Source organism: Chrysochloris asiatica, unplaced genomic scaffold, assembly GCF_000296735.1.
Source record: "Chrysochloris asiatica unplaced genomic scaffold, ChrAsi1.0 scaffold00093, whole genome shotgun sequence".
Classification (NCBI taxonomy): Eukaryota; Metazoa; Chordata; class Mammalia; order Afrosoricida; family Chrysochloridae; genus Chrysochloris; species Chrysochloris asiatica.
The window spans coordinates 2,671,289-2,687,966 of NW_006408611.1; the positions used below are offsets into that span (position 1 = coordinate 2,671,289).

The 16,678-nt window shown below is 41.8% G+C and overlaps 1 protein-coding gene across 2 annotated transcripts in view; it reads right to left on the reverse strand.

The window, feature by feature from the left end:
• Positions 1-13,104, reverse strand: part of LOC102837348 (PRELI domain-containing protein 2-like) — a 127,177-nt gene extending 114,073 nt beyond the window's left edge. For both annotated transcript variants that reach the window (XM_006866579.1, XM_006866578.1), the window contains exon 1: positions 13,030-13,104. In XM_006866579.1, the coding sequence (XP_006866641.1) occupies positions 13,030-13,104 (75 nt within the window). The remainder of the gene's footprint in view (positions 1-13,029) is intronic.
• Between the last annotated feature and the right edge of the window lie 3,574 nt (positions 13,105-16,678).

The window sequence follows — 16,678 nt, forward strand, 5'->3', positions numbered from 1 at the left end:
TCACTGGCTTTAGTGGTTGGTGCATAAATTTGAATAATAGTGGTATCAACTGGTCTTCCCTGTAGGCACATGGATATTATCCTATCACAAACAGCAGTGTACCTTATGACTGATCTGGATATGTTCTTTTTGATGATGAATGCAACACCATTCTTCTTCAATTTATCAATCCCTGCATAGTAAACCATGTGGTCCTCCAATTCAAAATGGCCAATACCAGTCCATTTCAGCTCACTAATGCCTAAGATACTGATGTTTATGTGTTCCAGTTCATTTTTGACAACTTCCAATTTTCCCAGATTCATACTTCGTACATGCCATGTTCAGATTTTCAGTGCATGTTTACAGCTGTTTCTCTTCATTTTGAGTTGTGCCCCATCAGCAATTGAAGGGCTTTTCTCCTAAGGGTTTTACTCCATTGCGTCACCACGGTCAACTCTACTTTGAGGCGGCAGCTCTTCCCCAGTCGCATTTAGAGTGCCTTCCAACCTGAGGGGCTCATTTTCCGGAACTATATCTGACAGTGTTTCTCTGCTGTTCATAAGGTTTTCAGTGACTAAATACTCAGAAGTAGTTCGTCACTCCTTCTTCCTCGTCTGTCTTTGTCTGGAAGCTCATCCTAAACCTGTCCACCATGGGTGACCCTGCTGGCATAACTTTCAGAATCACAGTAATTCAGAAGCCATCGCAGTACGACAAACTGACAGATGTCAGTAGTAACTCTAAATACCAACAGAGAGGGAAGGAGTCTTCACATCAAGTACTAATGCTGTACACAGGGTAGATAGGGACGGGCAACTTAGACATTGGCTACCTAAAATGAGGGGGCGATAAAGGCATGAAGTGACTGGCTTACAAGGTTTCAAGAGGGAGTTTAGTTTCAGAGTATGGGGGGCCGGGAGAATGAATCCCCACTGAATAGTTCTCATCTTGTCTAGATGGGTCTGGTGAAAAGAGACGGGGATAAGATTCGTATGAGTCAATAGTGAATAAATGTTATCATGACTAATTGTGACTGTCACAACTGTAAAGGTAGAAGTTTTGTACAAAAACAGGGGAGTGGTTAATCTTACAGTCCAGAAACAGAAGACTCTAGGACCATCAAGGGAGAAGAGCACAAGCAGAATGCAGGACCTTATCCAGAGAAGCAAGGATGCCAGAGACGGCTGGAGAGACGTGGTCATGGAGAGGGGGAGCAGCTGAGGATTCTAGATTCATTGCAAAAGAGGGACTAAGAGCTGGTGGCCAGGTGGCAGACTGACAGAAGGTGCCCTTTAGAGGTGTAAATTATTATATATACCTGAGTGTTTTGGGTTTTTTGTGTGTTTTTTTTAAGTGAATAGATAGTAATACTGTTAACCGATGGTACATAGAGGGGATTATAATCATTGTAATGAAACACAATGTATGATTTCTTGAAAGCAAAACTGATGATGTGCCCTGGAAACTTTCAGTCAATCCACAATAAAAACCTTAAAAAAAAAAAAAAAAGATTACAGCCCTGGAACCCTTGTGGGACAGTTCCACTTTGTCCTTACGGTGTCATTATGAGTTAGAACTAACTCAATTGAAATGAGCTGTTGTGTTATTAGACCCTACACAGAGTTGCTATGAATTGGAACCAACTCAACAGCAACAAAAAGACATGTAATACATGTTTGCTTAACAACTGGCTGTTGTTAAGTGCCACCGAGTTGGTTCCAACTCATAGTGACCCTGTATGGGGTTTCCAAGGAATGGATAGTGGATTTGAACTGGCAACTCTACAGTTCACATTGACCTTGTGGTCCAGTGTTTTCTCCCATAGTGCCACAAAATCACAACCTCCACTAGGCAACTTACAAAATGTGCCTTAAAATTATTTCAGCTTCATTTAAAAAAAACAAGCCATTATACAAATAAGTACCTTTTGTTCATTCTCAATCTATTATCAAAGTCTCTGGGTGGTGTAAGTGACTAAGCTCTACACTACTAGCCAGATGTTTGGTGATTCAAATCCATCCAGAGGCTTTTGGAAGACAGGCCTTATGATCTGTTTCCAAAAGGTCATGGCTTTGAAAACCCTACAGAGCAGTTCTACTCTGACATCCATGAGTCAGAATGGATGGCAACTAACAACAACACTGCTATTAACCTTTATTATTCAACAAATATTTTCAAGACATTTACTGTGTGCCAGCATTATATTAGGTATATTATGTGCACCCCTATGTACTTTTCAACTTTATTTCCTCAATAACTGCAGAAGGTAGCTATTTTTATTCTCATTTTACAAATGTGGTTAATTGAGGCATGTTGTTGTTGTTGTTGTTGTTGTTGCTGTTGTTGGGTGCCATGGAGTTGGTTCTGACTCATAGCAGCCTTATGAACAACAGAACAAAATACTGCCCAATCCTGCCCCACCCTCACAATCATCACTATGTTGGGGCCCATTGGTGCGACCACTGTGTTCATCCTCTTCTTGAGAGGTCTTCCTCGTTTTTGCTGACCCTCTACTTTACCAAGCATGATATCCTTCTCCAGGAACTGGTCCCTCCTGATAACATGTCAAAAGTACTAAGTCTTGCCATTCTTGCTTTTAAGAATGCATTTCTTCAGACAGATTTGCTCATTCTTTTGACAGTCCATGGTACAAGCAGACCTCAGGGATACTGCAGGTTCAGTTCCATGCCACTTCAATGAAGTTATTATCACCAGGAAGCAAATCACATTATTTTTTTATGTTTATACTCTACTGTCATCTATTAAGTGTACAATGTTGTTGTTGTTAAGTGCCGTCGAGTCAATTCTGACCCATACTGACCCTGTATAGGGTTTCCAAGGAGCAGCTGGTGAGCTAGAACCACCAACCTTACAGTTCAAATGACTTTGCCATCTGACGCATTAGCCCACAGCACCACACCAGGAGTCCGTGTACAATAGCATTATGAAAATGTTTTTAATATTGTGAGAATTACCAAAATGAAGAGAACATATGCCATTGGGAAAATGGTACTAACAGACTTGTTGGACGCAGGCTTTCCACAAGCCTTCAACTTGTACAGAATGAAATATCTACAAAGGGCAATAAAGTGAAGCGCAATAGAACAAGGTGTGCCTGTGTATTCAATATGCTTCACCAATATCATAATTCAAAAATATCTATTCTTCTTTGGTCTTCCTATTGACTGTCCAGCTCTTGCATGCATATAAGGCAATTGAAAATATCATGACATGGGTCAGGCACACCTTAGTCCTCAAAGTGACATAACTGCTTTTTAACACTTTGACAAGGTCTTTTGCAGCAGATTTGCTCAATGCAATATGTCATTTGATTTGTCTGCTGTTTCAATGGGCATTGACGGTAGATCCAAACAAATGAAATTCTTGACCATTTTCATCTTTTCTCTGTTTATCATAACATTGCTTATTGATCCAGTTGTTAGAATTTTTGTTGTCTTTCTGTTGAGGTGCAATTCACACTGAAGGTTGTAATATTTTATCTTCATCAGTAAGTGCTTCAAGTCCTCTTTGATTTCAGTAAGCAAGGCTGTACAATCTGCACATCACATCAGAAAACTGAGGCAAAGAAAGAAGAACTGACTTGTCCAAGCTCACAGGGCTACTGACATCCCTCCCCCATCTGACACCAAAACCCATGCTCTTCATGTCTACAGTCTCCTAAGCATGTCTTATCTGCTCATAGCACAAGTAAGAATGGGAAGATAAGAGTGAAGAAAGACTACTGCGGGGGTAAGGCGATGAAGAAGAAAGATATATAATATTCTGTTAAAATAGGCTTATGCGTTAAGGATCCCATTTATATGGACTTACAGGTTCATCCCAAATATTATTTCTGGAAATCTGCACGAAGAGAAGTTCTATTCATGTAAGTGTTGTATTTGCTAGGTAAAAATGATAGGATCAGAGACATTATTAATTACCCAATCAACTTTCTACTCTAAATGGAAATAACCATTTCATAAATCCCGTTTACGACCTTCAGGGTAAACACTGAAACAACTTTGTTCAGCACATCAGGCTCCCAGCTAGAATAAATAAAATACAAGATAACTGTGTTGAAACAAAGAAATTATTTTTAATCTGTCCATTTTATTATAGTACCAAAAGTAAGGGATATATTTATTACTGAATCCCACACTGAATCAGTCTGAAAATGCATAGATCTAAACCCTAGTCCTGGTATAGCTAGGATAAGCACAGGACTGCTAACCACAAGGTTGGTAGTTTAAACCCATCTGCCACTCCTCAGAAACCCTATCAACTCAACAAGTCGGAATCAACTCAACAGCACAACAACAAACCCCAGAATAGAGTCGAGACAGGTCTAGCTTGTTTCAAAAATTAGTCACTGAAGATCCTATGAAGCTCAGTTCAAGTTGGACACAAATGGGGTTGTCTTAAGTCAGAATCAATTCAAAGGTAAACTGACTTAAACCTCCACCATCAAAAACCCCTTTAATCAAGCGTGGCAACAATAGTGAGGCTGGCCCAGGATAGGGCAGTGTTTCATTCTGCTGTGCATAACTTCACTATGGGTTTGTACCGACTCAATGGCACCTAACAACAATAACATCAAAAACCCAGTTGCTATCAAGTCAATTCAAACTCACAGTGAACCATGTGTATCAGACTAGACCTGTGCTCCACAAGGTTTTCTATAGTTATGACCTTTCCTGGCACTATATGAAAAGCATAGTTCACCACTTCAATCCCACCAGCCACTCCTTGGAAACCCTATACAGGGTCACTAAGTGTTGAACTGACTAGACAGAACTTAACAACAAAGAATTTTTTAATGTAAATCACCAGGCTTCTATTCTAAGGCACCTCAGAGTAGAGTTGAACCATCAACCTTTTTGTTAGTAGTCAAGTGCTTAACCAAAGACTTCTGGTTAAACTCCAAGTGTATTTTATTCACTTATTCATTCATTCAACAAAGTTTGACTGTGTACCTACTATTTTCCAGGATATCTTTGGGTGCTTAAGACACATCAGAAACAAATGACAAAGCTCCCTAACCATGAAGCTTACATTCTAGTCACAATGACTCTTGCCTATAGAATAAAAAGAATCAACATGAACAATTCTATAGTCAGGAAAACTAACGTCTCTTCCTCTTTTGAGACAAAAACAAGAAAATCAAGTCAACACAATGGTTCTCAAACATCCCCCCCCCCCCCCCCGCACTGCCGCCTGCAAAGATAATCTCTTTGAAATCAGCTCAGCAAAGGGAAGCCTATTAAACAAGTCCACTTAAGTTTACAGAAAGGGCACCTCTCCTACACTGCTACATTGCTACATTCATGTGTGCAACTTTGTTGTACTCTTTCTCTTTCTATATGATTTTAAGTAAAATGTAGAAAGAGAAGTGTCATACAAAGAAAGAAATCAAGATACATTGTCAAGTATGTTGTTGACACAATAGTTCAGGAAAGAAGACTTTAGCATCTGATGAATAAGCCATCTTGAGTTCACAGCACTCTCTCATGAAGAGTTTATTAAGAAATACTGCATTCCATGAACAAAAAATAGTACATTGTTTGTTAAGGTATCAGTGCTTAAGGTATCAGTTAGCTTTCAAGCATGAAATTCTTTGCCTGTGGTATCCAAAAGGCAGGTGTAAGAAGAGCAAACTTTCCTCAGGTTTTAAAAATAGTAGTATATTATAACTTGGAAGGAAGGTCCTAGCATACCAAAAGCTGTAGATCAGTAGACTCTATTTAAAATAGAACTTCTCGGTGCTAAAGCAAGCTTCAAACATAGCATTGTGCAAAATCAGATTAAATTCTTCCCAGAAATCCTCATTTGACTGTCCTGGCTGCCAAGAGCTTTCCTTTGAAAACCAAAATACATAAAGACTAGCAAGAAATAAATAAAAGTATATTTTGCCAAAAATATAATTCTTACTACCTTGAGCTTAAAAAGAGTTTCCATCTGTTATAAATGCTGCACATTTGATTTCCAGGACAACCCTGGAAGGTAGGTGGAGTCAAAGGCATTACTATTTGATAAAAGGAAAACTAAGATAGCTGGGATCACTACACAAGGACTCCCACTCAAGTAGGTCAATGGGTGCAGGGTTACATCTACCTAGAAGGAGCACTTTCTCTAACTCACTTACATAGACCCATTTTGATTTGGCAAAGTGTAAGGCTTTGAACTGCAAGATCAATGGTTCAAGCTCACCAGCTGGTCCTTGGAAACCCTATACAGGGTCGCTATGGGTCGGAATTGACTCGACAGCACTTAAACACAACAACAAAGCCTGTGTGGAGGACATCTGTAAACTAGTAGTGATAGTATCAAAATTTGTCAGTATGAGACACAGAATAAACCCAAAGCTTATTCCTAAAAAGTGAGAAATACCTCCATTCTCCAACTTCTTTACATTTCTGACACCAGCTGTCCTGCTGCCTACACCCCACCAGAGCACTCTCTATTTCTCTGTGGGGTTCGCTGCAATGGCCACACAGAACTCTCAGACCACACTTACAGCTAAATGGTTTATTAAGGAAGCAACAGGGTACAACAACTCAGGATTAGGACCAAAAGGTTAACTCGGGATCGAGATCACAGGCTACAACTTTGAGTCAAAATCAGGAAATCAGTAGGGAAAGCCAGAAGGTTCTTCCAAACAGGAAAGCACAGATTCCCTTCTTCAGCGCCGAACAGATCTCTGAGCTCCAAGCAAACAGGCCCTTCTCTCTGCCATGCAAACCTCCCCCCTCAGCCCCGGAGGCCTCCTCTCAGCCCCCAGGACAAGTATTTCTGTCATCGGCCTCTACTGCTGCTAAATGACCCAGCTCACAGCCAATGTAGTTCTGTCCAGCTCTCTTAGCTGTATTCCTAGCAGCAGATTTCTGCTGTCACCACTGACTGCCAGAAAGCCCCTTTGGGGCCCCTCGCTGTCTTCAGTGTTACAACCGTTGGCTTATATGAAGCTCCTCTGTCTCTTCTCTCTTCCTGCCTCACTTGCCTTTTCTCCTTTCTGTTTCTTCCTGCCTTCTTTTCTTTCTGTCTGCAAACCTCTATGGCACTGGTTGCCTATATAGTAAATGCCTGGTCAATTTCAAGGCATGTGCCTCACACCAGAGCTATGAACTGGTCCATTCCTTCTCAACGGACATAGTCACTTCATTTGGATAGTAGACTCTAGTCACTCATTTGCGTTAAGTATACTGATCAAATCCTACAAGGTGTGTAAAATAAACCAAAAACAGGGCAGGCTGCATCCCTGGGACAGACAAAAAGTATCAAACCATCCAAGTGTTCACAGTTTTCCCAAAAAAAAAGGTGGTACATCAACCTGGACAAAAGTAACAAATCCTCCAAAGTAGAAATCTTGGGTAAAGGTAACTCCTCAGTGCTTAAGGGAAACAAATCTCTCTAACTATTTTTCCAAAGAACTCATTTCACCACCGCCTTCAAGATGGAACCTTTTTCTAAATTGCACACAGGCATGGAGTAGGTAAGTGGAAGCGTTTTCAAAAGCACAGTGATTGAAATCCAGATCTGTTGACTTGCAATTCATGGCTTTAAGTTAAAAAAGATGAAAATTTTCACAGCAAATGGATTTATTGGCATCTGATAAATAGTTACACAGTCTTGCCTGGGGTCACGCAAGGGTTGCTTTGTAAATGTTGTTGTTGTTAAGTGCCACCAAGTCAGTTCCAAGCCATAGCGACTCTGTATAAAGGTCTCCACAGAGCAGCTGGTGATTTTGAACCTCCGATCTTGTAGTTCAAATCGACCTCGAGGTCAAGTGCTTATCCTATAGCGCCATACCAGAACTCCTGCTTTGTAAACCGGTGGTTGTTGTTGTTGTTAAGTACCATGGAGTCGGTTCCAACTCATAGTGACCCTGCGCAGGGTTTCTGAGGATGTAATTCTTTACAGGAGCAGAAAGCCTCATCTTTCTCCCATGGAACCGCTGGTAGTTTAGAACTGCTGACCTTGAGGTTGGCAGCCCGACTCGTAACCACTACGCTACTGGTGGTGGTAGTTATATGCCGTGGAGTTCCGACTCATAGTGACACTGCATAGAATTCTCGAGGCTGTAAATCTTTACAGAAGCAGAAAGCCTCATCTTTCTCCCACAGTGCAGCTGGTAATTTAGAATGCCTGGCCCTGACGTTAATAGCCTGACTCCTAACCACTACGTTAGTAGTAGAAATGTCATGTTACCACCAGAATGCCTTCAGTCTGGGAAACACAGTTCCCCTCTCCCGGCCCCTGCCTTTCAAAACGTCCTTCTCAGTACTTAGGGCAAGTTTCTATTACACCTTTTTCTGTTCTACAATCTATAGCATACTTTTTATATGCTAGAACCTATGCTAAGAATTTTACAAGAATGTATACCAGATGCAAACTCAATGTAACTACACAGTCATCTCAGCTATACCACAAGGAGCACAAAAACTGCCAAGCTGAGCCACAGAGGGGTACAGATTAAAAGAATATTGTTGGTTTAAAACCAAGATTTGGAGTCATGTTACATAGCAACAGAGAACTGAAACACTGTATTTTCACACCATATCACACATCAAGGGCCTATACTTATTTCAGACACACTAGGTCCACTCAGCTCAGAAAACTGTAAGAGAAGATTATGAACAGGACTGATATTGGATAAAAAGCACAACAAAGCTGATTCTAGAATATCATTTTATTCATTCAACAAACAGCTAAGTGCCTACTTTGAGCAAGGCAGCAGCCTGGTGATTAGGGGTGAAGACTTTGGATTCAGATTTGTGTTGAAATCCTGGGTCTCCAAAAGCTAGCTGGGGAATTCAGAAAAGCTGGTTAAACTCTTGTTATGCCCAGAATTCAGGGTCCCCAAAGACCACCCAGGAGCCGTGTACCGATGCAAATACATAAGGGTTGTTTAATCAAGCTCAAGCCAGGTCTCTAACCTTATCCGACATTTCGGAATAGGGAAAGAGCCCCGAATTCATTGTCTGCAGGATTTTTATAGAATTTTCAAACAGCTCAGGTTTCTCAGCTTTACAATCTTTGGATTGGTTAACAATTGGCAAACTATGAGATGTTACAGTTTAATTGGTCAGGACTGGTGGTCTTTGTTCTTAGGCTAGGGTAAAGGAAAACATCTGGCCTCTGGCCTTGAGCTGCCTGGCTATTTATACATATATCATATTCTTGGAGCTAGAGTACGTGTTCAGGCTAATGTACAGAATGGAGATTGACCTTGCCTCTGGAGGGAACTAATAACTGAGGCCTTGTCTATTTAAAATGCTTTCCTGAGCCTGACTAGAGTTTAGTCAAGCAGTTTCTAGGTAGGCAAAATCAGGTAAAATCAGTTTGGTCCTTACACTCTGAACCTCAGTTTCTCCAGATTATGAAATGGAAGTCCATTATAGCTGCTTGCTGAGGTTCCTGGGAGGATTTAGCATGAAAACGTACGGAAAGCACTTCCTCCCCTCCTTCCTTGCCTAGGAACCTCTTATTCATCCATCAGCCATCAGGGCATAAATGTCACTTCTTCCAGGAAGCCTTTCCTTATGACCACCATCATGGACTTCAGCGGTGCCCCTGCTTTACTGAGTCACAGTAGCATATACTTGCCCTCTGTGAATACATATCATCAATTGGAGCTATGTGCTTCTTTATTTGATAATGTCAAGCTCACCACCCACCAGAGGCTCCAGGAGAAGAGGGTCTGATTGGTGTGTCCATGATTACATAACACAGAGCCTGACACTCAAAGGAAGATGGGGGTGGGGAGAGTTTAAAAACACTTGTTGACTGAAAGAACACTTAGCCCACCAGTAGACACATGGTGAACAGTCTACACATGAGAGCTTGGCACTGTGCTCCAAACTTCTGAAGGGATGAGTCCTGCCTTGCAGAAGTTTACATTCTAGTCAGGGAACAGGAAGTGTACAGAAGTAACGCTAGGGCCCTATAAAGGATGGTCAGCAAGGCCTAGACCAGGGAGTTCTGAGAGGTCAGAGATCCCCTCGTGATGAGAACAATCCAGAAAGGCTTCCCAAGGAGCAATGGTACTGGAGAACCTACATTTCAAAGTACTCATCCTAACGAAAGATGGGAGTGTTGGATGTTTCGCTTGAGGGCCTAGAAATCTGGCCAAAGGCATAATCTATTCCTATCTATGATGAGCAAATAACGCTGAGAAACTGAAGAAGAATGTGACATCAGGATTGGAAGAATACTCATTAACAACCTGAGACACGCAAATGCCATAACTTTGTTTGCTTAAGGTGAAGAAGGCTTGAAGCACTTACTGGTGAATATTAAAGACTATAACATAAAGAAAACACAAATCCTCTCAACTGGACCATGATAAATGGAGAAAAGACAGAAGTTAGTTGTCAAGAATTTCATTTTATTAGAATTCACAATGAACACGCATGGAAGCAGCTGCCAAGAATTCAAATGGCATTTAGCACTGGGACAATCTATTGCAAAAAGCTTCTTTAAAATGTTAACAATCAAAGATGTCACCTGGAGGACTAAGACATGTTTTACTCAATCCATGGTGTTTTCACCTCATATGCATGCAAAAGCTGGACAATGAATAAGGAAGATCAAAGATGAATTGACGCCTTTGAATTGTGGTGCTGGAGAAGAATACTGAATATAACATGGACTGCCAGAAGAACAAGAAACTTGTCCTAGAAAAAGCGCAGCTAGAGTGCTCCTTAAAAGTAAGGCTAGTGAAACTTCATCACATATACTTTGGACCTGTTATCAGTCCCTGAAGAAAGACACCATGATTGATACAGAGTCAGCCAAAAGGTGAGAAAGGTCCTCAGTAAAATAAACTGATACAATGGCTGCAACAATGGATTCACATAAAGCAATATAGCAATAACTGTGAGGATGGTAACCGGCAGTGTTTTGTTCCATTGTACAAAAGGTCAATATGCATCTGAACCAGCTTAATGGCATCTAACAACAACAAAAGCCAGGTCAAAGGCAAAATCTATTCCAGGTCTATAGTTCATTCATTCATTCATTCATTCATCATATTTTTACTGAGTACATAGGAGGTTTTAGTCATTATTCTAGATATTGGATACTTATGAACAATGTACACAAGTTCCCACTTTCACAGAGCTGGCATCCAGGGGAAAACAGACTCCATAAAAATGCTATGTCAACCTATGTATCATCTCCTCTAAGGTCAGACCTTATCACATAAAAAAATGGTCTTCTCCCAGCTTCTCTTTCAGTTTCCCTTCTAGCTTGCACCTGTGAAATGCATTGTCCTGTGGCTATTATCCAAGGCAAATTGCAATTCTTGCCTAGATTAAGAATGTGATAGGGAGCCTAAAAGATCTCTGGTACATCACCCTCAACCTATAGATATGGTAACTAGATAGATAGATGTCCCTTGACCAAGATCAGTGAATTAATAGCAAAGTCTACCTCCCAGGGTTATTTGCTTTTGATTTTTCAAAATACTTCAAGTTCTCCCAATGCCATAAGCCATTGTTCTAGCAGGAGCCCTTGGAAAGTTACAGGGATGCTGAATATTGAGGCTACAGTGCACAGCTATTGTTAAATGCCGCTGAGTCTGTTGCGACTCATAACGACCCTTTGTAGGGTTTCCGAGTTGCTGGTGGGTTTGAACCGCTGACTTTGTGGTTAAAAATTCAGTGCCTATCCTACAGTGTCACATCAAGACTACAGGGTGCACAGCTATGGTATTAGAAATCACAACACTCAAAATAATGTTTTAGTGGATTGTGAAATGGGCTGTTAACCCAAAATCAGCAGTTTGACTCTACCAGCTGCTACAAGGCAGAAATGTGAGGCTTTCTGCTCTGGTAAAGATTTACAGTCTCGGAAACCCTATACAGGGTCGCTAAAAGTCGGAATCAGCTCCACGGCATACAACCACCACTAAGTATCAGGGGAGCACGGTGACTCCATAAGCTACATTGAACTGTAAATCACAAGGTCAGCGGTTCGAGGTCACCAGTCGCTCCACAGTTGAAACATGACGCTTTCTGCACCAGCAGAAAAGCCTCGGAAACCCTATGATCACTATGAATCAGAACTGACGTCACAACACAGCAATAACAAAAGCTAAGCATCAGTCACTATATGCACTGTACATGAATTAGCTCACTTGAATATACAACAACCCTATGAGGTGTTAAGGAGCTCTGGTAACATAGTGGTTACCAATCGGGCTGCTAATCCCACGGTCAGCAGTTTGAATCCGCGGGAGAAAGATGAGGCTTTTTGCTCCCGTAAAGATTTACAGCTTCGGAAACCCTGTACAGGGTCGCTATGAGTCAGAACCGACTCCACGGCACATCACAGCAACATGAGTTGATAATATTATTTTCCTCATTTTACAGATTACAAAAAAAAAAGCAGGAAGAGGTTAAGCAGGGGCTCAAAGCCCCACAGATGTTTAATAAAGAGAAAGGGGTGAAGCAGTAGAGTAACAATGCCTAATAAACTAGGATGGAGTCCTGGTGTGCCGCTGTGGGTTAATGAGCTGGACTGCAATGTCGGCTTAAACTGCAAGGTCGGCGGTTCAAGCTCACCAGCCACGCCTTGGGAAACCTATACAGGGTCGCTATGGGTCGGAACAAACCCGACGGCACTTAAAAACAACATCAATAAACTAGGATGATGGCTTCAATCGCCTCCACTACGCTTTAGGGGAGCAAACATTATTAGAAAGACCAGTCACCTGCAATCTCAAAATAACTCAAAAAATTGCGGGTCCTTGGGTCCCACCTAAGTAAAAACCACTCCCTTCAGCTGGTGCTAGGTGTGGACGTGACGCCTAGCAGGAACCCGTTTCCTTTATCCCAGACGAGGAGCTTTCGAGGAAATTCACTTCCACCCTCGCTCCAAGTATCCCTAAAACGAAACCAGAAACTGGACAGAGAACTTCGATAGGGACTTCCGCGTGGACAGAGAAGAAAGGAACTGCGCGCCAAAGAGCAAACAGCAGGGGTGGCGGAGTCAGAGCGCCGAAAACGTGAGTCCCAAGTCCGGGACGGGCCACACTGGGGCCGGTACCTTTCGGAGGAAGCTGGACACCACCTGCTCGAAGGGGTACTTGTACACCTGGTGCACGTCCACAGTGACTCCCATCCCTGCACTCCGCGGGCCCCGCACGCCGGCCACACCTCCGGGAGCGCAGGGCCACGAGAGTTCTGCTCTACAGTCTGCAGGCGTCCACACCCGGACAGTAAAAGGGGCGTGGATTTTTTTTCTTCTCTTTCAAACTTTGGAAACTTTATTGTGCACTTGAGGAAACAGACAGTTGGCCCCGCCCCCGCCCTGTTTCGGCAACGCCCTTGGTCGACTGCCAGGCTGGAGCCGCGCTCCGGGCCTGCTGGACCAATGGCCAGCTTCTGCCAGGAGCAGTCCCAGCCCCTTACCCAGCCCCTCCCCAGCCACGCCTGAAAACTGAACTTTCTCTACCAATGAGACAGGTAACTTTCCCTGGGAGTCTTGGACTTTGGACTTTATATTTAAATGTCATCACCTGCCCTCGAGCCACAGAATAAACCCTAATCTGCTGTTGGCAGCATTAAAACAAATAATTTGTACATAAACTACCCGCCTTCAAAGTTCAAGAGCTGAAATATAACCCTCCCTTCAGTGCTTCTGAATCCTGTGTGACAAAGGCCAGTGACTGTGTTACATACCGACTGGATCAGCTGTCTCTCAGGCTTGAGGTTGGGTCTCAAAGATAGTTAAGACATGAACCATTCCAAGAAGTGACCAGGAAATTAAAAATTCATGCTTTAGTGTATCCACCTCTGTAGGGAAATTTCTTTGCATACTAAAGGAGTCCTGGTATGGCACTGTAGCACTGAACCTGGAGGTCGGTTTGAACCACAAGGTCGGAGGTTCAAACTCACCAGCCGCTCCTTGGAAACCCTCTATGCAGGGTCGCTGTGAGTCAGAACCGACTCCATGGTACTTAACAACAACAACTAAAGGCTAACAATCATGGAGAGGTGGGGAGAAGAATGCAAACAGGATGTGGATATTCTTTAGAGTCCTGGTGTAGCGCTGTGGGTTAAATGGCTTAGACTGCAAGGTCAGCTTAAATGGTAAAGTCGGCGGTTCAAGCTACCAGCCGCTTCTTGGAAACTCTATACAGGGTCGCTATGAGTCAGAACCAACTCTTCTATGGCTAACAATAACTATGTGTATGGAGCCCAGGTAGCGTAGTGGATTAGAGCTAGGCTGTTAACTGCTAGGTCAGTGGTTTGATAGTAGAAAGATGAGGCTTTCCGCTCCGTAAAGCTTAACAGCCTGGGAAACTCTAAACAGGGTCGCTTTGTGTCAGAACCCATTCGGTGGCACACAACCACCACCGCTGTGACAGAAGTGTCGTCACATTTAATAGTGAATAAAACAGAGTCAATACTCTCATGTACGGTGGAGGATAAATAAGATAATGAGTTAAGGACATGATTTTATTTAGGGTGGATAAGAAAGACTTTTAAATTATCATCTCCCACACAAAATCATATCGACCTGGCAGCCCTGTTGTTAGGTGCTCTGGAGTAGCTCAGTGACTCTGTATACAGCAGAAGGAATCAATGCTGGTCCTGCACCATCCTCAACTATAGATGCTAGCTTTGACCACGGTGTCACAGTTACTGCGTCAATCCATCTCGGTGAGGGTCTTCCTCTTTTTTGCATGATGTCCTTCTCCAGGGACTAGATCCTCTTGATGATATGTCCAAAGTACATGCAATGAAGTCTCACCATCAACACTTCTAAGGAGCATTCCAGCTGTTCTTCTTCCAAAACAAATATGTTTGTTCTCTGGCAATTCATAGCATACTTACTATGCTTCCCCAGCACCATAACTCAAATGCATCATTCTTCTATGGTCTTCCTTAGTCACTGTCCAACTTTCACATGCATATGAGGTGATTGAAAATACCATGGCTTAGGTCAGGCACACTTTAGTCCTAATGGTGACATCTTTACTTTTTAACACGTTTAAAGAGGTCTTTTGAGTAGCTTTGCCTAATGCAATATGTCATTTCATCTCTTGACATCTGCTTCCATGCCTTTTAATTGTGGATTCAAGTAAGTTGAAAGCCTTCACCATTTCAACCTTTCCTCCATTTACCATGATGTTGCGTATCGGTCCAGTTGTGGGGAATTTTGTTTCCTTTATGTTGAGCGATGGAGTACTGAAGTGTGTGATCTTCATTAGTAAGTGCTTAAAATCTTCTTCACTTTCAGCAAGCAAGTTTATATCATCTGCATATTGAAGGTGGTTAATGAATCTTCCTTTAATTCTGATGGCACATTCTTCTTCTTATACTTAATCTTCTTATACTTATACTTAAGCTCAGATTACAGATTTATTATGTATGTTGATGCACTCCTTTCCCGATTTTAAACCATTCAGTGTCCCCTTGTTCTGTTCAAACAATTGCCTCTATCTAAGTCTAAGTATAAGTTCCATATGAGCAAAATCAAGTGTTCTCACTAGTCTCTCAGTTTGTTGTACTGTGGTTACTTGCATGTTGCTATGATTCTGGAAGCTATGCCACGAGTATTTTAAATACCAGTAGGGGCATCCATGGTAGGCAGGTTTCAACTGAGCTTCCAAACTAAGAAAGACTAGGAGGAAGGACAGACAGACTACTTCAAAATATTTAATCACTGAAAATTTTATGAATAGCAGTGAAGCACTGTTAGCATCAGAATATTGAATATTGAAACATGATGAAAACCACCAGAATATTGTCAGATATAGTGCCATAAGATGAGTCCCTTAGGTTGGAAGGCACTCAAAATGTGACTGGGGAAGAGCTGCCTCCTCAAAGTAGAGTTGACTGTGATGACATGAATGGAGTAAACCTTCAGACCTTCATATGCTTTGATGGGGCACAACTCAAAATGAAGACAAACAGCTGTAAAAAGCCACTAATGATCAGAATATGGAATGTATGAAGTATGAATCTAGGAAGATTGGAAATAGTCAAAAATTAAATGGAACACATAAACATCAATATCCTAGCTGAAATGGACTGATATTGACCATTTTTAATCTAACAATCCATTGGTTTAGTATGCTGGGAATGGCAAATGGAAGAGGCATGGCACAGCATTCATCATCAAGAAGAACATTTCAAAATCTGTCTTGAAGTACAGTACTGTCTGAGATAGGATATTATCCATATGCCTAAAAGGAAGACCAGTTAATACCACTATTATTCAAATTTATGCACAAAACACTAAAGTCAGTAATGATGAAATTAAAGAATTCTACCAACTTCTTCAGTCTGAAATTGATCAAACATGCAGTCAAGATATACTGATAACTACTGGTGATTGGAATGCAAAGGTTGAAAACAAAATGGAAGGATCAGTAGTTGGAAAACATGACTTTGGTGATAAATAAAAATGCTGCTGGAGATAGAGTGCTAGAATTTTACAAGACCATTGACTTCTTCATTGCAAATACCTTCATTAAACAACATGAAAGATGATTATACACATGGACCTCACCATTTGGAATATACAGAAATCAAATTGACTACATCTGTGGAAAGAGATGTAGAAATGCCAAAACAAGGCCAGGAGTAGACTGTGGAACAGATCATGAATTGCTCATATTTAAGTTCAGGCTGAAGTTGAAGAAAATTAAAACAAATCCAAGGTGCACTGAAGGCATTGGCATAAA